Source organism: Calypte anna, chromosome 23 (assembly GCF_003957555.1).
Source record: "Calypte anna isolate BGI_N300 chromosome 23, bCalAnn1_v1.p, whole genome shotgun sequence".
In the NCBI taxonomy this organism is placed as follows: domain Eukaryota; kingdom Metazoa; phylum Chordata; class Aves; order Apodiformes; family Trochilidae; genus Calypte; species Calypte anna.
Window position 1 is genome coordinate 4,436,924 of NC_044268.1, and position 24,144 is coordinate 4,461,067.

At 57.0% G+C, this 24,144-nt stretch overlaps 4 protein-coding genes across 8 annotated transcripts in view; 2 read left to right on the forward strand and 2 right to left on the reverse strand.

The window, feature by feature from the left end:
• LOC115599583 overlaps nucleotides 1-5,867 on the forward strand; it is a 24,262-nt gene extending 18,395 nt beyond the window's left edge. For all 4 annotated transcript variants that reach the window (XR_003988513.1, XM_030464490.1, XM_030464489.1 and 1 more), the window contains one exon: nucleotides 5,658-5,867. Coding sequence is in view for 3 of the 4 variants with exons in the window: in XM_030464490.1 (XP_030320350.1) it covers nucleotides 5,658-5,811 (154 nt within the window). In the remaining variant the exon portion in view is untranslated. The remainder of the gene's footprint in view (nucleotides 1-5,657) is intronic.
• FNDC5 (fibronectin type III domain containing 5) overlaps nucleotides 1-10,794 on the reverse strand; it is a 14,713-nt gene extending 3,919 nt beyond the window's left edge. Inside the window, exons 1-4 of one of the 2 annotated variants that reach the window (XM_030464493.1) lie at nucleotides 10,580-10,794; nucleotides 2,214-2,329; nucleotides 1,711-1,909; nucleotides 255-347 (exon numbers count right to left, since the gene is read on the reverse strand). In XM_030464493.1, coding sequence (XP_030320353.1) covers nucleotides 255-347; nucleotides 1,711-1,909; nucleotides 2,214-2,329; nucleotides 10,580-10,658 — 487 coding nt within the window. In that variant the 5' untranslated portion in view covers nucleotides 10,659-10,794. The remainder of the gene's footprint in view (nucleotides 1-254; nucleotides 348-1,710; nucleotides 1,910-2,213; nucleotides 2,330-10,579) is intronic. The other variant, XM_030464492.1, reaches the window with a different exon arrangement.
• Nucleotides 10,795-19,024: 8,230 nt separating this feature from the next.
• On the forward strand, nucleotides 19,025-20,613 carry HPCA (hippocalcin). Its single transcript, XM_008492818.1, has 3 exons — nucleotides 19,025-19,534; nucleotides 20,144-20,249; nucleotides 20,516-20,613. Exons 1-3 carry the CDS (start codon nucleotides 19,157-19,159, stop codon nucleotides 20,611-20,613), a joined length of 582 nt encoding a protein of 193 aa, XP_008491040.1. The 5' UTR covers nucleotides 19,025-19,156.
• A 741-nt stretch (nucleotides 20,614-21,354) lies between these two features.
• On the reverse strand, nucleotides 21,355-23,436 carry TMEM54 (transmembrane protein 54). The gene is made up of 6 exons (XM_008492869.2): nucleotides 23,360-23,436; nucleotides 22,598-22,791; nucleotides 22,282-22,341; nucleotides 21,918-22,106; nucleotides 21,706-21,840; nucleotides 21,355-21,447 (listed from the first exon to the last, which is right to left on the reverse strand). The coding sequence occupies exons 1-6, from the start codon at nucleotides 23,370-23,372 to the stop codon at nucleotides 21,355-21,357; spliced, it is 684 nt and encodes a 227-aa protein (XP_008491091.2). The 5' UTR covers nucleotides 23,373-23,436.
• Between the last annotated feature and the right edge of the window lie 708 nt (nucleotides 23,437-24,144).

Genomic DNA, 24,144 nt, shown 5'->3' on the forward strand with positions numbered 1-24,144 from the left:
AGATTACAGGATTAGCCGTGATGAATTAGGCAATTAGGACATCAAGTCTATTATCTACTTCCTGCTGGCCCTGATCAGCCACTGATTCACCTGCTTTTGGGCACTGCCCAATTTGCGGTGCTGCACAGGGACCCAAGGTGGCCTTTCGGTGCTCCCGCTGGGAGGAAGGGTTTCTTTTTGGGGTCTTACATGATTACAGGAGAGAACCAAGCTCTGGGGTTATTAAGTGCTTTTGACAGAAAGATGGAACTGACCTGCCCACATAAACAACACCACAACAATGATGAGAATTTCCCCCGCTCGCAGCTGTTGGTTTTTCGTCGCCATCTCCTTCATTGTCACCTCATCTGCACAAGGGAAAGAGAGATGGTGAAGCCCTAGCCATGTGGCTTAGGCTGTACTGGGCTCTGCTTTAACAGTGCCCTTGGCTCACATCCTGAGGACATCAGGGGCAGAGCTGGCAGGAACAGTCCTCACCCCTCACCCCAGCGGCACGAGCTGGGCTTTGAGCTTGCAGAGCATCAGGAGCCAGGGTAAGGGAGCAGCAGTGAAGAACTGACCCCAGAGGAGCTGCCATGGGGTGAGCCCACATCTAATCTGGCCCCACACCTGCTTGCTCTTCTCTGTCAGTGCTTCCTGTGCCTGTCACAAAGCTTTGCATGCTTCAGCAGTTCCTCTCCCAGCTCAGGAGTGAAGAGCCTGGCATGGTATTTTTCAGCGGAGCCCTGGGATTTGGAAATGAGCTGAGCCTTTTTGCAGGGCGTAATGTGCCTCCTTGGCTCCAAAGTGCTAAGAAGATTACAGTTTGGGCCTCTGGAGAGAGAAGCAGTGCTCCTCTTAGTGCATTCAGACAAACAGCAATTCAGTATTTACAGACACCAGCTCATTATAGCAGGAAGAGTCAAGAACTCACAACATGCTAGGAACCATGGCCAAAAGCCCTGCAACAGGCTGGGTCCTCAGTAGGCAGGCAGTGACCCTTGGTGTCCCACACCCCTGTGTTCCCCAGCTCTTTCTGTAGCTGAAATTCTTGCTGACAGAAAACCTTTGACAATCTGGTTTGGCTTAAGAGGAACACAAGTGAAGGGGTTGCCAGTGAGGAAGTGCCTGTTTTCCTGCAAGGAGATATTCAAAATCCAGCTGGATGCAATCCTGGCCAACCTGCTCTAACTCACCCTGCTTGAGCCAGGGTTTGGACAAGGTGATCTCAAGAGGTCCATTCCAACCTCAGCTTTCTGTGATTGGGCAGAAACATTTGAAATGTAAGAAAAATGGGAGTCTGGGTATTTTTTGTTTCCCCTGCTGTCTTGGCATCCGAACACAGGAGGCTCAATGAATCTCCCTGTGAGCACACCAGTGTTGTGCCAAGTGCCAGCCAGGAGTCTACTTCTACATGAATTCACAGCATGCTCAAAAATTCCCCCTGGCATTCTCTACTTGAAAGGATGCTGGACACACTAGACACACTGGACAGGAGAAACAAACAGCCATCCTACACCAGCATCTCTCTATCACTTTGCTCACCCTTCAGCCTCTTCTGCTGGGTACACTTGGGGCATCCCACTTGTCCACATGGGGCTGGGGGATTGCCCTCAGCCCTAGGTGCCTCAAAACCAGCTACTCTCCTTGCACTAGTGCTGCTTTCCTCTCTGCAGAGCCCTGCGCTGCTTGGGTGTCCCAGGGGCCACATAGGAACTCACCCACACTTGCCTTTATTTTTAGAGGCTAGTTTCTCAGCTTCCCTGGGGGTCTTGAAGAGGACTGGCTCACTGGCAGGGCTCTGGCCTTGGATGCTGATGGACTGGACATGCACAATGTACTCAGTGTCCTCCTCTAGGTCCCAGAGGGCACAGGAGCGGGTGGTGGTGTTCACCTCCTGGATGAAGCGCAGCATCCGCACGTCCTTCTTCTGGAAGCCGAGAGAGGAGAGCACAGAGTGGTGGAGAGGCCTCCTGTGTGCACCAGTGGAGTCTAAGACCACTGCTTCCCGCCCTGTCCACCACGGACATGGGGACCGTCAGACCCTTTCCTCTCTGCAGCTACCAACAGCTGAAGAGCTGCTGCAAAGAGGATGGGAAACCAAGTCCCCTGACAGACCACAAGGGACAGGATGAGGAGAAATGGGCTTAAACTGCAGCAAAGGAGTTTGGAATCTGAGGGGGCGTGGGGTAAAGATGGACATGATTGAAATGGGACGACTGTGGGCACCATACCTGTTGGGAAATTGCAAATCCAATGACAACTTCATCTTCCAGAACATCCCAAGTCACCACGGCTGAGTTGGCTTTCAGGTGTTTGACTGTGACATTGACTGGAGCTGATGGGCTGTCTGCAAGGAGGGAGAGCAGAGCCTTTACAGAGGCAAAGTCACAGGAGGGGTGAGGAAGGGAGGGGGAAAGGACCTTGCTGAGGGTCCTTCTCATGTATTGAGTCTGAGCATGGGACCTGGAAATTGGAGGTACTCCATGTCTCATTTCCCAATGAGGTTCGAGGAGATCCCTGCTGAGAACACGAGTTGCATGAGACATGGGTGAAATATCTGACCCATAGAAATAGATTTTTTTAACAAAACAGCAGACCATGGAGTAGCTCCTTCATCTCCTCCTTCTCGGCCACCAGGGGTTCTCTGTTGTTTCCTATTACAGTCTGACAATGACAGCTGGGAGGAAATGCAAAATCTGCCTGAAGGATGGAAACTGAATGCTTTGATGAGCACTTTGGAGGTCTGAAATTCAGGAGCAGTAAATAGGAGTGATTCTTTTTTTCTTCCCTGTTAGTTTGACAGGAAATTTTTGACCCATGTTTTGCAGCTGTTTTGATGGGCTGTGTCTGGGATGATTGGAGGACATCTAGCAGCTGTCCACTTCCAGCTAGCAGAATAGAACATTCTTCAGGAGCACTGATGGATCATTGTCATGGGGAAAGGGCAGGCTATGAAAACAGTAGCCCAAGGCTCCATTTTTATTCCCCACTCCAGAGCTCAGTTAGGCTGGGCTGTACCAGCTGAGCACAGTCTCAAAGCCCTTCTTGGGATCACAGGGGGGAATATTTTGCCTCATTGCTTGGCACAGTCCTCCCTGGGCTCTCTGCAGCAGGTTGGACTTTTCCGCCTCCTCTGGTCAAATTTAATTCACAATCTCCAGCTTGTGCCCTGAACCCAAAGGCAGTAAAGGCTAATGAGACTCTTAGGTCAGATAGGTGAGAAGGAGTCTTTTATTTTTTCGACTCATCAAAGAATAATACTTTTATTGCTTTGTAACACTGCCCTTCTGGAGCTGAGGTCAGCAGTAAAAGAAGGATGCACGTGTGCACGTCTCCAGTAACACTTGTTGGATTTATAGTCTGTCCAAGCCGCCTGAATGTGGCTGAAAATATTCTGGCTGCAGTGTCAATGTCTCCTAACAACTGACTTCACTCCCAGTGAATGTTCCCCTGGGAACAGAGGAAATAACGGGGGCACAAAATTCCCCAGCTGAAGGTCAGTGCTCTTTTTCACTTAGCAGAGAGATGGCCTTATTCCTTTCTCTCCTCCCCAAACAGTACCCTGAGTCCTGCCTCAGACCTTCTCTTTCTAGCAGATGGAAGACCCACATCTGCCAGAGAGACCCTTAGGAAGAGGATGTCTGGAAAAGCTGTTTGGACCTGGACTCATCCTAGTGAGTCCTTCAGTCACTGAAAGTCACAGGACAAATCCATTGTCGTGAATTTGGGACTTCAGAAGGAGGAGCAGCAAGGTGGTCTCCAGGGTGCTGTAGGGGAAGGTGTCTTTCCTCTCTGGAGCAGGTGATCAAGTCACTGTTACCCCAGAGCGTTGCCATCTCTCAGGGGATAGACCTCCTGAAATGAGGCAGTGGTCTCCAGCCAGCTCTCAGAGAACAGAAACATTCCTCATCCTCACTCTCTGCTGCAGCAGTGGGGCCAAGGACAAGCTGAGCAGGGGAGACAGATCCTCCTTCTCCTCAGCCTGAGCACCAGTCCCTGCTGGACTCACTGCTGTGCCACAAGGGACGTGGGTCTGCAGCTCCTCACCTTCCCCCGTGACTGAAGGCGTGTGCCAATGAAGAGTAGGGTCTAATTTTAGGAAGGGGCAGTCAGCAGATGGGAACATGAACAGGGAAGGTCTGTGAGTCATGCCTGATGAATTTGCTAGAGCATACGGAGGACATGATGGAGTTGAGAGATGGAGACAAAACAGTCTCCAGCTGCAGCCAGACACTTTGCCCTTCTCCAAGTACAGCTGTACAGTTAAATCCCAACGTGGTTGTCTTGCATGGATATGTTTTCGAGCTAATTTTAAATTTTTTTTAAGGAGCTACTACTGATTTACCTGCCTTAGGTAGAGGAGGCCTTTGAAAAGAGATGAATTAACCCCACAGCAATGAGGAGCAGAGGTTCAGGGAAAAAGCTTTGTTCTGGGAAAAATGAATGTGCAGCACACCACACTGAGTCTGTGACCTTGAGGCAGGCATAGCTTAAGTGTCTTTTAAGTTTCCTGATGACATAAAATGTGGGGGAGCTGGGAAGACCCAGCAGAGATGGAGAGAAGCAGACAACCTCTCTGTGAATTGGAGAGAGAGGGGGGCAGAAGGGAAGCAGGACTCTGAATGAAGGCAGGGGAGAAATCAGCTGGTGTGGATGGTTGAGAGCACTCTAGAAACCACCTTGACAGTAACACCCAAGAGAGGGAGATGGGGTAGTTGAAGTCAGCAGATAATTCAGTAAGATCTAGGACAGCAGGTCTGAGCATGTCTTTCCTTTCAGTACTACAGATCAGGAGCAGCTACACATAAATCAGTTGTGTCAAACGAGTATAAAAGCAATACGAAAAGGGAATTAAGCACAGCATTTGACAGAAGCACAAAGCCAGGAAAATGAGTTTCCTGCTCCTGGAGCTGAGTGAATAATTTGGAACCAAATTTTAATCCATGACGAAGCTTTTCTCCCTGCTCCCAGAAGATGCATTATGAGATCATGACTTTGTAAAATCTAATCACTGTTCCAAGATACTCCACACCGTTTTAGCTCTCTGGGTCAGTTGCAGCACTTGGTAGTGCCAGCCTGGCTGAGGTCAGGTGGAAAAAAATGCAGTTTCTCTTTCCCAGATGGCTGTAGGGGGTCCAGCATCTCTAGCAGGGCCTTGAGGTGCCAATTCCAAACATTGGGTTCCTTTTAGAGTCATCTACAACTCATGGAAACTTTGCTTCCATGCCTGTGGCAGCCAGGAAAGCTGATGGTGTTCTAGGAGCGGGCAGGGAGGTTGGGATGGCCCCAGGGGCTGTTCCTTCCCTGCTGCAGGGAACACACTGTACACCAAACCTTCCTCATGGGTGTTTAGAGATGCTGAGGTCAGCACATCTCCTGTCCGCTCTGTAAGGGACCCATATGGTACAAGATTTCTGGTTTTGCTTCATTCCTGAGCTGAGGCTGCCATTCCTGCTGGAGCATATCCACCTTGGGAGCTGGCAAAGCATTTTTTTTTTTTGGCTCAGTTAAATGTGCTTGGATGGAAAGATGCTCTTGTTTTCATGTCAGAACTTGAAGCCCCTTCTTTAAGGGGCAGCCCCAATTAATTAAGAGGAAATCAGGATGATTTTTAAAAGTGAATGGCTGCATCAAAACTGCTCATGCTTAAACCCTGTCTTGTTTCCTTCCCTCAGGGACCCTTCCTCGGGTGAGTTGCAGTCTGACAGTCGCCAGGGCCACGTGTCCCAGCCCTGTCTCTTCACTACCCACCTTGGTCCCTTTTGGCAAGAGCAGGTCAGAGCAGACCCCACACAGCAAGGAGGTACAAGCAGTGAAGATTGCCCTTAATCCTCTCTTAATGCTGAGAACTCCTTCCAGCCTCTCATTAAATGCTTTGCTGGTTATTAATGGACTTTTATTTAATAGCGAAAAAAACTCAAAACAGCCTCACACTTTACAGCTTTGCGCTGATTCCTTCCTGGCTTCTCATTGTTGGCAAAACAGCTGCTGGCACAAGGAGGAGGAAATCACCTGCCTGCCCCTTATTTTGGCTTCACCATTGGAGCTTCAATGTTGTTCACCATTTGGGTGAACAAAAGAGGTGTCCAAGACATGAGGATGTCTCACCTGGCACCTCTAGGATCAGGAAGGTCCACAAAGCCATCAATGAGAGATGCTCAGAGCTCCTGCTCCTCTGCTGTGCTCCCTCTCCTGACTGTTGTCTCTCCCTCTCTTTGGAAGCCACTCTCAATTTGTGCCTTCTGCCACAAGCTTTTATGGTTGGGCTGGGGCTGAGAGCTGCCCTGCTGCCTCTGGAGGGATTATTGCTTAGAGTGAGAGGAAGAACCTGGGCAAATACCACACCCTTGGAGGTCTCCTTTGCCAGCTGAATCCTGTGGTCAGGCATTAGGCATTGGAATTAGAGCCTATTCCTGCTTCCTTCATGGGCCAGGCTATGCTGTGAGGGAGTATTCTCCAGCTCAGTTAGCTCCTTTCCCACAAGCAGATCCTTTCCTGCTGCTAAAGGCTCAAATGCTTCAGAGCCTCTAGGGCACAATGCAGTGAGCAGAGTGCCCAGTGGGGCTCTTCAGCAGTTCCTCCAGTGCTATCCACTTGAAAGCTGCCTGCCCTTTCCCAGGGGAAACAGGGAACATCAGCCTTTCATCTCAGTAGCTCTTTGTTCCTGCACCTTCCCTGCAGACACAGGATGTGACCTGTGAGGGGAAGGAGCATCCTGTAAGGTCCTGTGTGATGTTCCCTGTGAAGCCAGGGTACAAGACCTGCTTTCACTGCCTTTCTGAGCCTTTCTTTGCTCTCCCAGCATGGCTTCTTTCCCTGGTTATAATTGCTCCTCAGCTTTATGGGGTGTGTAGGAAGGGCTGCAGCACTGTTCAGCTTCCCCGAGTGTTTTAATGAGGGGAGTGGGAAGGAACAGAGCCCACCACTGCTGTCTCCCTCCCCCCCCCCCCCCCATGGCAAGCAGGGGACTATTTACTGAGCTCTGAGAATTCAAAGAGCAGGAAAAACAACCAGGGGCTCTTCAGTCTGGGAAAGAAGGCAATTACTTCCTGCTGACTGCCTGCTCCACCATATAAATGGGATATTAATAGGCCCCTTCTCACCCCCCCAGCCCTATTGCCAGTTCCTCAGGGAGCAGGAGCCCAAACGTGAGGATGGAAATGTCAGGGAGGATGGAGCACGGAGACTCTCAGTGTATCCAGCCCACCTCTCAGGAATTCCTTAGGGCAGGAGGATAGGGGATTTCTGCTTTAGAGACTGTCCCATGGTGCTAGACCTCCCACTCCTAGCCCCACAGCCAGACAGGAGTCACTCAGGTCCCACCAGCACTGGGTTTTAACACTGCCAACCCAGAGCAGAGTTGTTGCTGTGGCAGATTTTATTCGTGTGTGGAGACAACTGGATCCCACCATCCTTTCTAGCCCTTTCATCCCTTCTCAGCTCAAACCTTTGTCATATGAGAGAATAGGAAGGAAATCTGTCTTGGCTGAGCAAGCCTGGAGGGTTTCCTGACTGGACCTCTCCTGGGAATTTGCTGGCTGATCCTGACCCAGCTCTGCTCATGGATCCAATGTTTTGGTTTTTACTGCACACATAAAGATCTGCACGCTTCGCTGCTCAATCCGTTTCTGCCTTTAACTGAATTATACTTGAGTCAAGTTTTAATTTGGCCTCTGGGTGCTGTATAAAGCAGAAGGGGTTTAGTGAACAATAGATGCCAGAAGGATGAGGCCATGTTCAGCACTAGCACATGGGCACCACTCCTTGAAAGCTGCTCTTGGATCCTGCCATTGTTGATGTGTGCCAGCACTTTCCTCTCTGGAAGGGATCTCCCTTTTCCACATGTATGTTCCCAGCAGGAGTCAGTGTTTGGAAGAGGATGGCACAACCTTGGCTGCTTTGCACAGCAACATCCCTGCTGGGAGGCTGACATCGAGGTCAGAAACCTTCATATTTCAATTAAATCTCTCCTCATCTGAATGCAGAAATCAATACAGTGCTTATGCTGTCCATCAGCTGGCCAGAAATCTCTGTGGGCTCTGGGAGATGGGAAGGGGCCACAGTGGATGTTTGACAGCTCCACATACCTGCCAGACCCATTGCTGCTTTCACAGGCATGGTTTTGATCCTGCCAGACTTGAGGTGAGCTCAGTTCCCCTGGCTCAGAGGAGGAGGTGAGCATGTGCCCAGCGAGATACTGGTCTGGAAGGAGCATCCCCATCACCTCAGTCTGCTCCCGTTCTCCCCTTGCAGCTGGTAGGGCTGCCTGGGGAGGAGGTGAGCATAGAGACCCACCTCAGCAAGGGAAGATGAACCTGGTTTGCAGAGTGGCTCAGGGTGTGAAAACATGTAGGAGACCCAGAAGTTGCTTTAAAGCTGAGCAGCAACCAGGACCCAGCCAAGCGTGTTTGTCCCTTTCTGGGCAGTGGAGGTGAAGGAGATGTTAAGGAGCTCCTTGACTTGGAGGCCAACCCAGGTCCTGTGATGGCTGAGAGCTGGACAGGGCCCAGAGCTGGGCTGGAAGGGCAAGTTTCCATCTCACAGAAACAAGCCTGACTTGACTGGCCACACTGTGCCATTGGGCAGCTGAGGGCTGTCAGAGTGTTATTGAGGAGGTTGTTTCCCAGCTCATCCTGGTCCCTCTTCACCTTCTCACTCACCTTGGCATCACCTGGACAAAAAAATGATCCTGACTGGCCAACCTCCTTTTAAAAGCAGAGCCCTTGCCTGATGCCCCTCACTTGCCAGCCCTCACCACTGCATCAGCAGGGGAGTTTGCACCACTCCTTCCCTGGGGACAGCAGCTTGAACTTTTCACCACAGGCATTATTTTATTTTAAAGCTACTTGCATAAGTCTTGATCCGAAGCAGAGACACCACCAAAGCTCCCTCACTGCCTGACCCTGCTGGGGACAGTTTCCTCTCCATGGACTTCTCTTGGCTTGCCCACCTTGGTGGCTTTGTGATCAGGTAGAACCAAAGACACAGAGCTAGTGGTGATGCTGCTGCTCCCTCTGTGTGACCTTGGGAAAATCACTCCCTGCCCTCATTCCTCTTTTTCCTTCTCTGAAAAAAACAGAGACAGTGCAAGTCCTTTGCCTCACTGGAGCATAGGCAGAGCACGTCCCAACCCTTGGCAAAGGAGACCACAGGAAGAGAAGGCAGTGGAGGTGCATGGTACAGCACCAAGGTCACCCAGATTTGGCACAGTCCTGAGTTGTCTCCCCCCCAGCACCCTCTGGGCAGGGCAGCTCTCCAGCCTTATCCACCTGCCCTGCTCCCAGCATGGCACTGACACAGAGCAGAAGGTGGTTATGGGCAGGGACTCAATTCCATGTTTACTTTCAGGCTCTGACTGAAGTGATTCAAGGATCAGGAAGAGTGGGGAAGTGGCCTGGTTTACAGAAAATCGGGAGATCTCTTACAATTGCAGATGCCCCCATTGTGCCGCTCTCTTTATTGCCATCACGCCCTCCTTTTGGAAATGTTTCCTTGATCCCTCCCCCCCTCGGGTCTTTCTGGTGTGAAACCACAAGTTCAGAGTGCCAATGCCTGGCCAAGTATGTGTGTGAGAGCTGAAGGCATTCGGGGGGTTGCTGCAGCCCCGGCACAGGCAGAACAGGGGTGGATGTAACTCCAGCAACTCTTGGGGCTGTCTCGGCTGCAGGAATTTCCACTCCCTGGAGCTCTGCATCCCACCCCCATCCTCCACCCCCCCTCCCCAGCCTCCTGGAATGCAAGATATTCTGGCAATCAGCGTTTTGCAAATCAAAGCAGCTGTTCCACCAACATCTCAGAGCCAGGGAGAGGAAACAGCCCTGGGCTGGATCTACAGACCCGAGGATGGTGTCTGCCTTGGGTTGGGAAGAGCCACCAGCACCTGCTGAGATGTGGCACCCACTTTTGGGGTGGAGGGGAGGAGAGTGGACCTGAGCAGGTCCTGGGTGCTCCAAAATTAGACTCACAGGGACCTTTGCTTTCCCGAAAGATCCCCCACTTCAGAGGAACTGCTCAGCTCCAAGGGGCCTGGTGTGACATGGCTGGGGCTTGCTGTGCCCAATGGAGAGTTGGCACCCAGCCGTGCCTGGCTGGGCCCCAGAGAGCCACGGGCGAGCAGGGGTCAGAAGGGGGGTTAGCCAAGGCCAGCACGCTGTGGGGCTGGCAGTGCAGAGCCCGTTTTGCCTCTTCTGCTCTGGCTGATCCCCGTGGCCCCGAGCAGGTGCCTCTGCCCAGGGACTGGAGAGTCTTTACCTGTCCCGTGCCCGATCTTGCCCAGGGTCTGTTCACTCTCCCCGAGCCCCCGTTTCCACCCCAACAGCCGCCTTCCCAGGGACAGCCCCTTCCGCGACACCGTGGGTTCGAGAGCCGGGCACATCCCGATCCTGGGGCTGCCTGCCCCAAATCCCATCTCTTCCCAGCCCAAGGTCCTGGCCAGCGATGTCCCCAAACTCCATCCCCAGGGCGCATCCCCGACGCGCTCCCCACTTCACCCGCTGCTCCCACACGTGCACACCGGGGGGGCCTCTCTGCCCCCTCCCAACACCGGAGCCCGCTCCCCACCCCGGGCAGCCCCTCCTGGGGCCCGGTTGCCCCTTACCTGCCGACACCGGCCGCAGACCGGCGTAGCTGAAGCAGAGCAGGAGCGCGGCGCCGGTGCAGCCCAGGAAAGGCTCCATCCCCCGCGGCCGCCGCGCCGCGCCGGGCCGAGCCGCGCCGGGCCGGACCGGGCCGGGCCCCACCGGCGGCACGTCCTGCGGGCGCGGCGGCGCCGTTCAGCACCGCGGAGAGCGCCCGCGGCCCGGTACCGGCGTGCGGAGGGACACGGGTACGTTCGGCTCGGCGAGGTTGGGTTCTGTTTAGGTTCGGGTAGGCTCGGCTCGGCTGGATTCGGCTCGGCGGGGCTCGCACTGCCCGGTACCGCCCGGTAGCGCGGGGCTCAGCGCCGCCCGGTAGCGCCTGGTACGGTTCGGTTCGGTTCGTTACGGTACGGCTGGTCTCGGCCGGGAGGCGGGAGCGAGAGCGGCCCCGCTGAGCCCCGGCTCCGCCCGCTGCAGCGCCGGGCAGCCCCGCTCCGATCCCTCCCCCGCCCCGGGGGTGCGGGACGGGGGCGGCTCGGGCCCCCGCCCAGCCCGGCCTCGCCGCTTGCCTTAGTTTCCCCGTCCCGCCCCTCCCGCCCCCGCCTAGATCTCGGCACCCTCCGGGGGAAGGAGATGGACTGGCACCCCGAGACCACCTCCCGGGCACAGCAGCGGTGATATTTCACCGTCGCCGGGATCGGAGTTCCAAGGTAAGGAGGATGAGATGAGCCTCTGGAACCAGCCATGCCCTTGTTCGTGGTGATCAGCTGGAAGGGACAGAATCCCTGTCCCCAGCTCAGCTTACCCTCTGCCAAGCCACAAGGATGGGGGGACCCTTCTCTGGCCACAGTTGACCCCTCTGCTGTGCCCCACCAGCACTGGGGTGTCTAGCAGAGGTGGCCCTGCCAGCCACAGTGGCCTCAGCATCTGGTTGCAAGCACCCAGGACGACACGACAGAGGCTAGGATGTGTGTCCTGGTGGCATCTCTCACTCAACAGCTGTCAGGCCCTGGTGTCATTTGCTGCTGCCTGCCAGGGGGCATAGTGTGGCCTGGGGACTCCCGTGAACATGGGAACCTTCTGGCAATGCGCAGCCCACGAGCTTGTGGGTCAGTGAGACACCCCAGCCCAGGGCTCTCCTCTATGCAAGGGTCATGCTGAGCTCCCCATGAACCAAAGTCCCCTGAGGAGCAACAATCACCCAAAAGAGAAAAAAAAAACAACCCACCTCCAGAACCTGGAGACCATCCTGTCCTGACAGATCCCAGCCCTGTGCCGTTCCTCCACCCTCTGTCCTCAGCCCGAGGGACAATGACAAGTCTCAATGCAGTCTGTGCCACAGTGCCAGGGCTGTGGCCACCTCATTGTGGTACCAGGACTGTGCCCACCCCACCACAGTGCTTGGGCACTGTGGCAGCAGTGCTTCCAAGGGATGCTCCTGCGGTTCGTCCCTTTCATCTCCTGCCTGGCAGCAGATTCAAATTGCATCACTCCAGAGGTGGAGGTGCAGGAGCAGGAGCTGTGGACTTAGCCCCTCACTGGTGCTGAGCTCAATGCCAACTCCAAATCCAGCCCTATGTGGCCGGGGTGGGTGAGCTCGGCTGATGGAGCCGGGGCTTGGGCACAGCCAGGCAGGGGGGTCTGCAGGTCGGGCTCCTGCTGCCCCTAGGCTTTCCATTGCTGGAGCATGAGGCTGGGCAGGAGACTCCATTGCTCCTCTGGTGCTGCCTCCATGGGCTGAGCACCTGGAGAAGGACCAGAAGCCCTCAGCTGAACCAGCTCCATCTTCCAGCAGAAACACAAAGCTCAGGTGGACCCAGGATGTGCCTCCACACTGCCTAAACCCCGCAGAAGCTGCAAGAGGGAGGGACTGGCACAGAAGCCCCAGACTGCCTGCAGCCAGGCTTGCTGGCTGGCCCAGGAAGGCGCCACCAGGGCTTGACCCATCTTGTGCCCACAGTGAGCTGGGGCCAGGTCCAAACACCGGGGACAGACAGTGTTTCACCCAGGTTCTCCTGGCAGAGATTGGTCCCTGTCAACCTGCTGCCTCTCAAGCTCCTGTAAGAGTGTTTTTGATGTGTTCTGGTATTTTTCCAGAGGCTGAAGACAGTTAACACCATAATTCCCCGTTTTTTCCTTTCGTCCTTTCCAAATAAAGGTGAAGCATTTATTCTCTTCCAGCACTGTGACATCTGCCATCCTTGGCAGGTTCCCCGGGATGTGGTCACTTCGCTGAGATCACCTCCAGGAGCTCAGGTCCCGGTTTGCCCCAAGTACCTAGGTCCCGCTCCTGACCCATCTCTTTTCCCACCACCAGGGAAGGTATTTTGGGGTGTCCTACCCCCACTGCTCCCTCCTGGTCTCCCTCTGGCCCCCCCGTGTGGCACGGAGACTCCTCCACCTCCCTGGCCCCTCCCAGTACATCACAATTCAAGTCACACAATCCCCATCACAAGTCCCAGCTGTGCCAATTAAGTCACAGCTTTAATTACGCAATTAGGCTCTCCACTCGCTCCTCTTCCCTCTCGCATCGCCAGACGGACACCTGGGAGGCCACCAGCCGCCCCCCTCCTCATGCCTGTCACCCACCCTGTCCCACTTCACCCTAAATATATTGGGCTGGGCTCCGGCGGGAGCTGAGCATCGAGCCCACATGGGTGACATGGAAAACTGTCCGCAAATCAGTGCTGTGGGGTCAAGGACACCACCCGTCTGGGGAACATTGTGCTCGGGGTCGGGGAGACACTGTAGGGGGGACGCGGGAGCTGTACAGGGTGCGCCTGTGGAGCGGGCAGAGGGTTTGGAGGTGTCTCAGGGTGAGGTGTTGAGCAGGAGGAGCTGTGGAGTGCGAGTGCGGGGCGTAAAACGGGTGCTGCCGAGGTGCGGGAGTGACTGTGGCCGTGCCGGTGCCACCCTCAGCTCTGTGCTGCCAAAGGTCGCTGCTGCCATCTGCCGACACCCCGCGGAGGGACCTGGGGACACCCCCAACATCCCTCCTGACCTCCCTGAAAGGGGACCCCCACCCCGGCCCCACGCTCAGATATGTCCCGGGGGTCCTGCCGCTGGGGACTGGGGGAGTGGGTCTCCGCGGGGGGGAGCGTGGACGTCCCATTCGGAACCCACCCGCCTTCAATTCTCCACCCAGACGCGATCCCTCCTCCAGCTAAGAGCGCAGGCCCCCTGGAACCAATGCACACACACACACACACCCCGGGTCCCCGTGGCTCCTCGGTCAGACCCCCGAGAAGGGGCGAAATACCACGAGAGGGAGCCCAGGGCTGGCACTTGGAGGTGGCATCGGTGGCACTGGTGACATGGGTGACAGAGTCAGTGGCATTTAGCCCCTCTGGCCCTTGGAGATCACAGGGAACAAGGGTCATGGTTGAGTCCAAACCCTTCCGGGCACCCTCCCACTCAGACCTCCCCCTCTCTCACCTGTGCCCACCTCAATGGGGCTGTGACCCCTCCGGGATGGCAGCGTCATCTCCTCAGCCCTCCAGCGCTGGGACACAGCAGGGACAAACTGCAGCCCCAGCCAGTCCTGGCCACCTCCTGCAGCCCCGAGCAGGATGAGCTGGGGCAGATCCCGGCCATGGGCCATCTTCAGGGCAGCTCAGGGAGCCCTGTGACCCCCTGGACATGGTGACGAACTGCCACCATGGTGGAGAAACCCTTTGGGGATCTGCAGATGCTGCCAGAGAAGGTGGCATAGAAACCTGGACACCAAGATGCCTACAGCACATCTTCCTCCCCTGAACTGGGCTGCGGCCACTCCCAATGGCCATTTATACAGCTAGGAACCTGCTTGTGCCTAAACTGCCCCAAAACCACATCTCAGCTCCATGTCACAGCACTACTGAACACACGTGTCCAGCTGCCAACACACATGTGCTCCATGGGGACAGGGCCACATGTCTCCAGGAGCCCTGACCTTAGCTGCCTGTGTAAGGTGAACTGTGCTTGTCTCTGTGTGACAGTGTGGGCATCACAGGGATATGGGGACATGAGGATGTGGGTACATGGGGACACAGGATGGAACCACCCTGTTATGAAACACCCAGCATCCCCGCTGTGCTAAGTCAAGATTTAGCGAGCGAGCAGCTCCTGATCCAGATGAGATCAGGCATCACAAAGGGCTTTGTATTCCAGGAAGCTTATTAAAGATTTAAATTATACAAATGGGCTTTCTACCAAAGATCCTTATTATCTCGGCATTTGCACTTAATCCTTGGCTGTTCCTGCAGCCCCAACCCCATGCCCCTGCAGTGGCTCCATTTACCTTCACTGTGGTTCCACAGGTCTGGGCACAGCATGGGGGTAGGGACAAGCTCTGGGGACAGAGCAGGCCCATGGGGACGGGTCTGCAGGGTGCCAGGGAGCCACTGCTAGGGGCCTGGGCCCCTTTGGCTTTGCCCTCTCCCCTCCCAAATCATCCCAGTATCCTGCCAGGTCAGGGATGGAGCCTGTTTATCTGCAGAGAGTGGCCTTCCTTAGGGCACTGACTGTCCTTAGGTCTCTGGGCACGCAGATCCACCCCAGCCATGTCTGGGCTCCTCCACACCTGAGGGTGCTCCCACCAGGACATGGGGACAGGGGGGCTGGATTCTGGAGCCCAAATGAACGAAGCCCATGGGGCAGAGGGACACATGTGTGTATCCCCCGGGCAGGACACAGGGTACCACCTGCAGCCCCATCCCACCCTAGTGCTGTGGAGCCTCAGGGTGGGGAGGGCTTCACTGCTGCTATGGCAACGTAGGGAATTCCAACAGAAATCCCTTTGAGGAGGAGAAGAAGGAGGAGGAGGAGGAAGAATCTCTCAGCTGGGGCACCGCCAACACTCCATGACTCTCTCCATCAGCAGTGGGGAACGTCACCATTTCAGCATCCTCCTGACAGCCTCTCTGCCAGGCTGAAGCCTGCAGGAAGGAGCCCCAAGCCTCCCTGCTCCCTGCCCCCGTTCTTCTGTGTCTCTGGTACCCCCAGGGGACAGTCCTGCTCCCCCCATGACACAGCTGAACCCCCAAAGCATCAGGCATGAGCCCGTGTGCCTCTGCCAAGGGGCAATGGTGGGAGCTGTGAGCCCCACAACCACAAGGCTTTAGGGTGGAGGGAGTGAGAAATCAGAGGAGATGGGCTGGGGGACATTTGTCCCCACCCCAGGGACAATCAGTCGGTGTTGATGGCAGAGCACGGCCCTGCCCATGCTCCCCGTGCCCTGTATTATCCTCTCTCTCTCTCTCCATTCCAGAGTGGGGGATTAGGTGGGTTTAGGGCTGGGTTTGAGGCAGAAAGGGGATGCTTTCAAATCAGCCTGCGTCACTTGTGTCCTCTGTCACTCCTGCAGGGGGGGATTAAAACAGATACGAAGATTAGTGGAGGGGAAATGGGACCCCCCACCTTGGATGGGCCCTGACCCATCACTGCCACCACCACTGCATGGGGTCACCAGCTCCAGCCCCCCCCAGGATGGCTTTAGCCCTGAGGGCACAAATCACCCCCTTTTTGTCACCTTACTGCTCAGGGTTCCAGTTCCAGTCCCCATTCTGAATCCCTCTCCAAACATCTTTCCCATGTGGGATGGGGGCAGACACGTTGGCAGCTCTCACCACTTCCCTCGTTTCCAGCCCAATCCCATTCCCAACAAGTTCCTCTGACCCTGTGAAGGGTTCCTGCCCCATGGATCCTGCAACGTAGAGAGTGGGGAGGAATGGATGGGGTTCCAAGGAGGGGGCTCAGGAGAAGGAGAAGGGCAGGAAGGATCCCACGCAGGTCTTGGCTTCTCCAGAATCATCCAACAACAGGCAGGGACATGGTATATCTAGGTTATTTAAAAAAAGGGGGAAAACCACAATAATATACAAATATTGCCTTTATTATAGGTAACAGGATGTCCCTGTGGTGAGGTCCCTGGGGTGAGTGCTTCCCATCTGAGTTTTGGGACATGCCCATGTATTTGGATCATTTTTTCAGGGCTAGTCCCCCCTCCTTCAGGGTGGCAGTTTAGGCCTGGAGGTGCCAGCTCTCCCTCGATGTGTACCTGCAGTCCCTCGGCCTCACTGAACTCAGTGCCTGGCAGATTTTGGGATGAAATAGCTCCATTCTGGCTCTTTCAATCAGCCCCATTCTGCAGCAGCCACCCCAGCCCCTTCCCCATTCCCCCCAGGCTGGGGATGTGGATTTAATCACTTTATAGTTGTTTATTTGTGTAATTTGGAGGAGAGTGCCTCTGCTCCCATCTGCCCCCACCATCTGCTCCCCAAATAATCCTAGGCTTTGTAAATAGATGGAGCTGGGAAAGGGACAGGGAGAAACCTGCTGGGAATGGCACCTGCTTGCAGGCAGCATCTGGCTCTGCTGGAGCCTTTTCCCAAAGCTACTTTGCTCCAGCCCCTAAAATGGCTGAGGATGCTACAGCACAGTGGTCCCTGGCTTCCTGCTGGAGACACTCAGCCCTAAATGTCCCCTTCCAGCCCCAAACCACCTGCCTTGGCACCTCCTTGGGCCAGGAAAGTGATGATGAAGTTTGTGCCTGGAGCTAAGGGTTCTCAGAGTGGGTGGGGATCCCCTACAGCCCCTGTCTCATCCTGGGATGGGATGGGGACCAGCAGGGGTGGTGGCAGGGGTGGCACATGTGGTGGAGAGACCCATCGAGGGGCACGGTGCATTATGGGGGGAGTCTGCAGGGAGACTTGTGTCTGCAGGGTTTGGTGTGCCAGAGCAGCAATGCCCCCAATGCCCCAGGACCTCCCGGTGCTTCCCGAGCCCTTTCTAACGCAATATCGGTCCCCTTCTCACCCCACTCCCCGGCTGGAGGGGGGTCCAGGGGCTGTCCTCACTCCCTCGGCCGGGAGCTGCGTGGGGCAGGGTCCCGAGGGTACTGAGGGGGGGGATGTACACGTGGCCCCGCCGTGTGCGGGGGATGCCGGGGGGGCTTCTGCCGGTGGCTTCTGCCGGTGCCTACCGTGCCCTTCTCGAAGCCGGGGCCCCCCGGTGTCGGGGCCCCCCCGCAGCCCGGCGCTGCGGCGGGCAGGACCGGCGGGCAGGACCGGCGGGCGCTCCCGGGCTGCACTGGCGCACGGCGGCGGCGGCTTTTCTCCGGGCAGGTAGGAGAAGGCGAAAAAATGGGGGTCCCGAGGTGTGAGGGGGAAGCAGAGGGCACCCGAGGGGCCAGGGACACCAGCACGGAGCCAGCCCCCGGGCACATCCCTCCCCGCCGGCTGCTGCAGAGCTACCCCCCGCCCCGCAGCATCTTCACCCGGGGTGTCCTGTGCCCCCCTCCCGCCCCACCGGGGGTGTCCGGTAACCCACCCTCCGGGGTGACCTTTCCTCGGGTGTGTCCCTGGCAGTCCCGCTCTCTCCGGGGGTGGCCCGTTTGGGGGCAATCCCCTGCAGCCCCCCCGCCCTGGGAGATTGTTCCCTGGGGGGTGCCTACCCAGCCTTCCTGGGGGTGGTCGCTTTTGTGGGTCCTTGCAAACCCCTCCCGGGGCGCTCAGCTCCTCTGCAGGCTCCTTTCCAAATAGCAGGAGCAAGAGCTGCCCCAGCCAGTGGTGATGGGGCAGAGCCCCACTGGGCATTGGGCTGGAGGTCGTGACAGCCCCAGAGGAATTTGGTTTGGACCCCTGGGCTAGAGACAAACACACAGATCCTCCCCCAGGCTGCTGGAGTTGGGATAGAGCCGTGATGGAGGGTGAGGGAGAGACACTGGGCGAGGGGGTTGCCAGCCCCCCATAATTGAGGGGGTCCACACTGGCTGGCTCCTCCTTCTTGGGAGTCTTGTTTTATCTGTGATGCTGAAAGATGGGGGCTTTTGGGGTCTTGAGTCCCCTCCCTATTTGGGGTAAGACAGTGGGTGCTCCAGGCACTGAAGCCCCCCATACACCCAATAAGCCCCCTACCCTGAAGTCATCTTCACCCCATACAGGGGTCACAACACAGCCTGGGAAGGGGGCATCAGATCAAGGTCTCCCCCTTAGCCACCCGTGTAGGGACCTAGTGTGTGTGACCATGTCTGGGTGCCCACCCTAACCTCCTGAATCCTCTGAGCAGTGGGATGGGGTGTGTACAGTCCCCCAGAGCTGTGGGCATCTTTAAGTGGGGAGGGAGCCCCGAACAGTGCCCTGCAGGCCCCCAGCCCTCCCTGGGGCTCCAGTGCCAGCCAGAGGCATCAAATATTAACAGAGACAGCAAAGGAGCCGAAAATAACCCTCCCTCCAAGGGAGCTGACCCAGATCCTGCCAGCCCCAGAGCTGGGCTGGACCCATAGCCCCCACCAGCACCCTGCCAAGGCCCAACCCAACCCCTTCCCCTCCTCTGGGACTCCTGATGCCATCTCTATATCCCCTACATATTATGCAAATGAGCTATAAGTGCTTATTACGCAAATGCAAGGGGGTTGGCGCTGGGTGGTCCTGGGGGCTGGCTCAGGGAGGGTAACAGGGATGGGGGGGGTTCACTGGCATCCACCTGGGTGTCTGGGGGCTGCCAGGGAGCTCTGTCCTCTCCCCTCTTGTAGCTCAGCAAGACCCCCCCAAGCCGGGCCAGGGCTGTGCCCCACCACAGTGCTCATCCCCCAGGGTGTCCGGTGCATTCCCTGAGCCATGGGGAAGCAGAACAGCAAACTGCGTCCTGAGATGCTCCAGGACCTGCGGGAAAACACCGAGTTCTCTGAACTGGAGCTGCAGGGCTGGTACAAGGGCTTCCTGAAGGACTGTCCTTCCGGCATCCTCAATGTGGAAGAGTTCAAGAAGATCTACGCCAACTTCTTCCCCTATGGCGATGCCTCCAAGTTTGCCGAGCATGTCTTCCGCACCTTCGACACCAATGGCGACGGCACCATTGACTTCCGAGAGTTCATCATTGCCCTGAGTGTCACCTCCCGTGGGAAGCTGGAGCAGAAGCTCATGTGGGCCTTCAGCATGTATGACCTGGATGGCAATGGCTACATCAGTCGGGAGGAGATGCTGGAGATCGTGCAGGTACTGAGCTCCCTCAACCTGCCGCCCCTTCTAGTTTGTGGTGCTGTGTGTCACTTCAACAGAGTGGCGGCTCTCCCCTCCTGGGATATGGGCGGGTTGGACACACACACTCTGTGTTACCCCTGGTATGGGGCTAGGCTGCACCAGGGATGGAGCCTGTTGCTGTCTGCAGAGAGCTGTGGCTGTGGGAATCAGCTACTCCCTGGCATCCCTGATCTTTCCTTGTCCTGGGGACATCCTTTTGTCACCTCGTCCTGCTGGCCCAACTCACCATGCCCCTGGGGTGGGCTATGTGCAGGCAGCCCTTCCCCAAGTACCCCCAGGCAGAGGGACAGAAGAGAACTCCTTGCCCATAGCCCAGCCCAGTGACACTGGCAGGTGACTCTTGAGGCCATTGTGGTGGCATCTCAGTGGACATCTGCTCCCTGCAGCTCAGTTGTTTCTCTGGGGTTGCTGCTTGTATCCTTAGCACCACCAGCATGGGGAGGGTGTCAGACATGTTCCCTGACCCCAGGAGAGCCAAGCCCAGGGCTCTGTGTCCCCACTTTAGGTGGGCGATGGCAGGTGCCCACCTTGCACCCACCCTCACCCTCCATCTCCCTTTCCCAGGCCATCTACAAAATGGTCTCCTCTGTGATGAACATGCCTGAAGATGAATCGACTCCAGAGAAAAGAACAGAAAAAATCTTCCGACAGATGGATACTAATAACGACGGTAAATCAGAGATGGAGGGGATTAAGGGAAAGGTCTCCTGGCTAAATCCAGGGGTCTTAGAGGAGCTGCACGCACGCTGATTAAATGGCTCACGTCTGCCTGCATGGCTGGGGGAGCCCCGGCAGCCAGAGGTGCTCAGTGTGCCCACCCACGTCCCTCTGCATCCCCCCACATCCATCCCACCCCGCAGGGGTGCTCATCCCAGGTGGGGGGCTGTCCAGGGAGGGTGTGGTGGTCTCTGTGCTGAGCTGTGTCCCCCCCAACAGGCAAGCTCTCGCTGGAGGAGTTCATCAAAGGTGCCAAGAGTGACCCATCCATCGTGCGCCTGCTGCAGTGTGACCCCAGTGGTGCGGCGCAGCTCTGAGACCCCAGGACCCCAGCAGCACCCCACAACCCCCCATGCCATCCCCGACCCATCAGCCAGCCACTGCCACTGTCTCCTGCCCAGTCCCTGTGGTCCCCACCACCATGTCCCCACGACCCCTCACTGGGAGAGAGATGGAGCACAGGGGGGACAGTCCCATCACTGGGGCTCCTGTACTGGCCCTGCTGGGGGTAGGATGGAGGCAGGGTCTGCCCTGAGCCAGGAGAGTCCCCTGGGGGCTTGGAGCAGGGTACAACCTAGTCCAGTGGCTGAAGCCACTGCTGCTTCTCCAGCGGAGATGGGGACATGGCCCAGGGGACAAAGAGCTGGTGGTTCAGGGGCCCCCCAGCAAACCCACCCTCCTGCATGCACACACTGCTATGGCAGTAGGACCAGGGAAGACCCTTCCCCACAGCCCCACAGGTGGGGGTGGTGGGGAGGGCACCCACTCCTGGCCTTTTAATACCCACAGAATAAACTTTGTGTCAGTGCAGTGGGTCGTGGGAAAGGAGCCTCAGTGCCCAGGGGACCATCCCTCCCTGCAGCATCCAGATCCAGCTGGGTCACCCCCACTGCTGAAGCTCCAGGTGACCCAGGGCCATGGGGATGGGCTGGTGTGGCTTGGCTGGTGGCATCCAGAAGACATGTCCCTGTGATAACCAGGCTGTGATAACCCAGAGTGGGGCTGGGACAGGGCAGGGCTGGTGGGGAACATCTCTGGGGTCAGCCCTGGGGCTCTACTCAGAGCCAGGAGGTATCGGCACTGTTCAGCCTCAGCAAGCCAAAGCACTGCCCAGGGGATGGGCTCTCTGCAGAGACCACCTGCAAGGAGACCTGCAAGGCAGAGAGATGGCTGAGAGGGGGGCTTGGGGAGGGGCAGAGCTTTGGTTTGGCAAGTCCCACCCCTGTCCTGGAGCCCCAAGCCCAGAGGAGTCCATCCCAGCCCAGAGGAATTCATCCCAACACAGAGGAGTGCATCCCAGCCCAGAGGAGTCCATCCCAGCCCAGACAGGTCCATCCAAGCTTGGAGGGGTCCATCCAAGCCCTACCCATGGGAGTGGGTGGGCGCTGAGCCCAGGCACCAGGAGTCACCTTCCTCCGGTGTGTCTCACAGCAGCAGTGGCCAAGGTGGAGGAGGCTGAGGGTGAGCAGGAGACAGCGGATGCTGAAGATGATTTCCATGAAGTTGAGCAGGAAGGAGATGGCCCAGAGGGACAAAGTGGAGCTCTGCAGGGAAATGGGGAGTCAGGTCCCAGCATACCCCCCCCACATCCCAGGGTACCCACAGCTCCCAGGGGTCTCACGTAGACACGGGTGGGATCATAGGGGCACTCGCGGGAGACTGGGGCAAGGGCGATGTTGGCAATGGTGCAGGGGGCCAGCAGTGCCTGGCCTTGGTTGCCCAGTGTCATCCCGATGGAGAAAGCCAGCCCCAACAGGCAGGACAGCCCAGACAGGCAGCCGCTGGTGCTCAGAGCGAGAACCCCCCATTTCTGCAGGAGGGAAGAAGAGAGGCAGCACAGGAGGAAGGGTCATGCACAGCCACCTGTCTGGGCTCCCTCCCTGGGGACAGTCCCTGAGCAAGGGGACATGGTGGCTGTGCAGACTCTGTGAGGTGGCCACAGCCTGCTGGGTGCAGGGTGGGGGGTGGCAGGGCTGACAGCCTACCAGGGTGGTGAGTGTGAGACAGCGAGACAGCAGGAGAGCAGCAATGCCACAGGAGATGGTCTATGAGAAAGCACAGGAGATCAGTAGTCCCCTCACCACGTTGACGTTGTCCCTGAAGTCTCATCCGACCGATTTCACACGGCAGGGCGCTATGCGTCACCTCCGCCAGCCTCCCCCCCGTGTTTGGGGCTAGAAAAGTTTATTCAGAGCAGAGAAGAGTAGATGGAGCAGTGTCCCTCCCACATCCATTCCTCCTTCCCACCCCAAACTCACCCCACAGCTACCCCTACTTCCTCCTCCATCCCACCCATGGTACCAGCAGCGAGGAGATGACGGAAGCGGCGTTGGTGACAGCATACTGCAGTGAGATGGGCTCCTGGGGGTTGACCACAAAGCGGAGGACAGTGCCATGGACAAGGGCACCAGCGATGAAGTTGAGGTGCCCAATGATGAGGAGAATGAGGCCCATTTTCATGAGGACTCTTTGGTGACTGCCAGGATCAAGGTGGTCTGAGATGGAAGGGTGGGCATGGAGGTGGCATGGTATGAAGTGACCAGCACCTAAGCATTCCTCCCACCCGTGCACCATGCTCAGCATGGCCACGGGGCATTTGGGGACAATCTCAGAGGATGTGCTCTGTGCTGGGATGAGGCAGGACATGATGTGGTGGCAGCCACCGGCAGCCCAGGTATGCAAACAAGTGCTCTAGCTGGCTCTCCTGGGACTGGGGTAGTGGTGTGAGACCAGAAGCTGTGTGCACAGGAGGTCTCAGTGGGTTTGGGATGGGCCAGGGCTTCCTGGAGCCATGAGGAAGATCTGGGGAGAGCAGCACCCACCCACAACAGCTCCAGTGCTGGGTTTTGGCACCCAGCACTTTGAGGAGCAAGAGGAGCAGCAGTTGTTCCCCATCAGAACCAAACCCCAGGGCTCCCCTCCTCACACACCCACTCAGCTCTGTCCCTGACCCCATCTGAGCCCCTTGGCTCCCCTTCCTGCCTCAGTTTCCCCTGCAGCAGGGAGTGCAGGCAGGGCTGGGGCACCCTCCTGTCGCCACCACCCCACAGGACCTGGACTCACCCACTCGGCACATCTTCACCAGGTCAGGGTCAGGACATCAATGTCACAAGGACCACCCCTGCCCACAGCCCCTGGGTTGGCAGCTTAGTCCATTGGGGTCCCAGGCAGAACCAGAACCAGGCTCAGGCCACCAGAGCTGCTCCCCTGCTGCACCCCACTGCTCCTCCTGTTCCTGTCAGACCAGCTCCCCGGGACCAGCACAGCTCTGACTCCACCTTCAGCTGTTGCTGCCAAGGGAAGCACAGCCCTTTCCCCACCCCTGTGCTGCCCGAGCTGCCAGCCGTGCCATGACATGACATTCTGTGCTGACATGCCATGACATGCCATGTTGTGTCGCCATGTTGCGTCGCCATATTGTGACACACTGTGCCGTGCTGCAATGTTGTGACACACTGTGTTGTGTTGACATGTTGTGACACACCATGTTGTGTTGCCATGTCATGACAAGCCGTGCTGTGCTGCCATGTTGTGACACGCTGTGCCATGCCAATGTGCCATGCCACACCACCTCGTCCTCTTCCCATCCATCCCCACCTCTCTGGTCCACCCCATGGTGATGGCAGTCAGCTGGGATCTGCCCCGCTGGGTCTGAGGCTATGGGCTGAGGGTCTGGGAATGGGCAGCCCCTCCAGGCAGGATGGTGCAGGCCCACAGGCCAGGACCCAGCACTGGCAGGAACTGGGGATCTACTTGCAGAGAGAGGGAAAAGCAGCAGGGTCAGGGCTCAGAGGAGATGGTTTGGAGGCAATTGTCCTCACCAAGCTTCTGGGGAGGTTGCTGAAAGC

What these genes read in the sequence shown, in the direction of transcription:
- HPCA (XM_008492818.1), top strand. Translation starts at nt 19,157, where the DNA reads ATGGGGAAGCAGAACAGCAAACTGCGTCCTGAGATGCTCCAGGACCTG. An exon ending in AGATGCTGGAGATCGTGCAG is followed by an intron (nt 19,535 to 20,143) that starts GTACTGAGCTCC and finishes TCCCTTTCCCAG; the next exon opens with GCCATCTACAAAATGGTCTC. An exon ending in GATGGATACTAATAACGACG is followed by an intron (nt 20,250 to 20,515) that starts GTAAATCAGAGA and finishes CCCCCCCAACAG; the next exon opens with GCAAGCTCTCGCTGGAGGAG.
- TMEM54 (XM_008492869.2), bottom strand. An exon ending in ATGATCCCACCCGTGTCTAC is followed by an intron (nt 21,841 to 21,917) that starts GTGAGACCCCTG and finishes ATTTCCCTGCAG; the next exon opens with AGCTCCACTTTGTCCCTCTG. An exon ending in GTGAGACACACCGGAGGAAG is followed by an intron (nt 21,448 to 21,705) that starts GTGACTCCTGGT and finishes TCTGCCTTGCAG; the next exon opens with GTCTCCTTGCAGGTGGTCTC.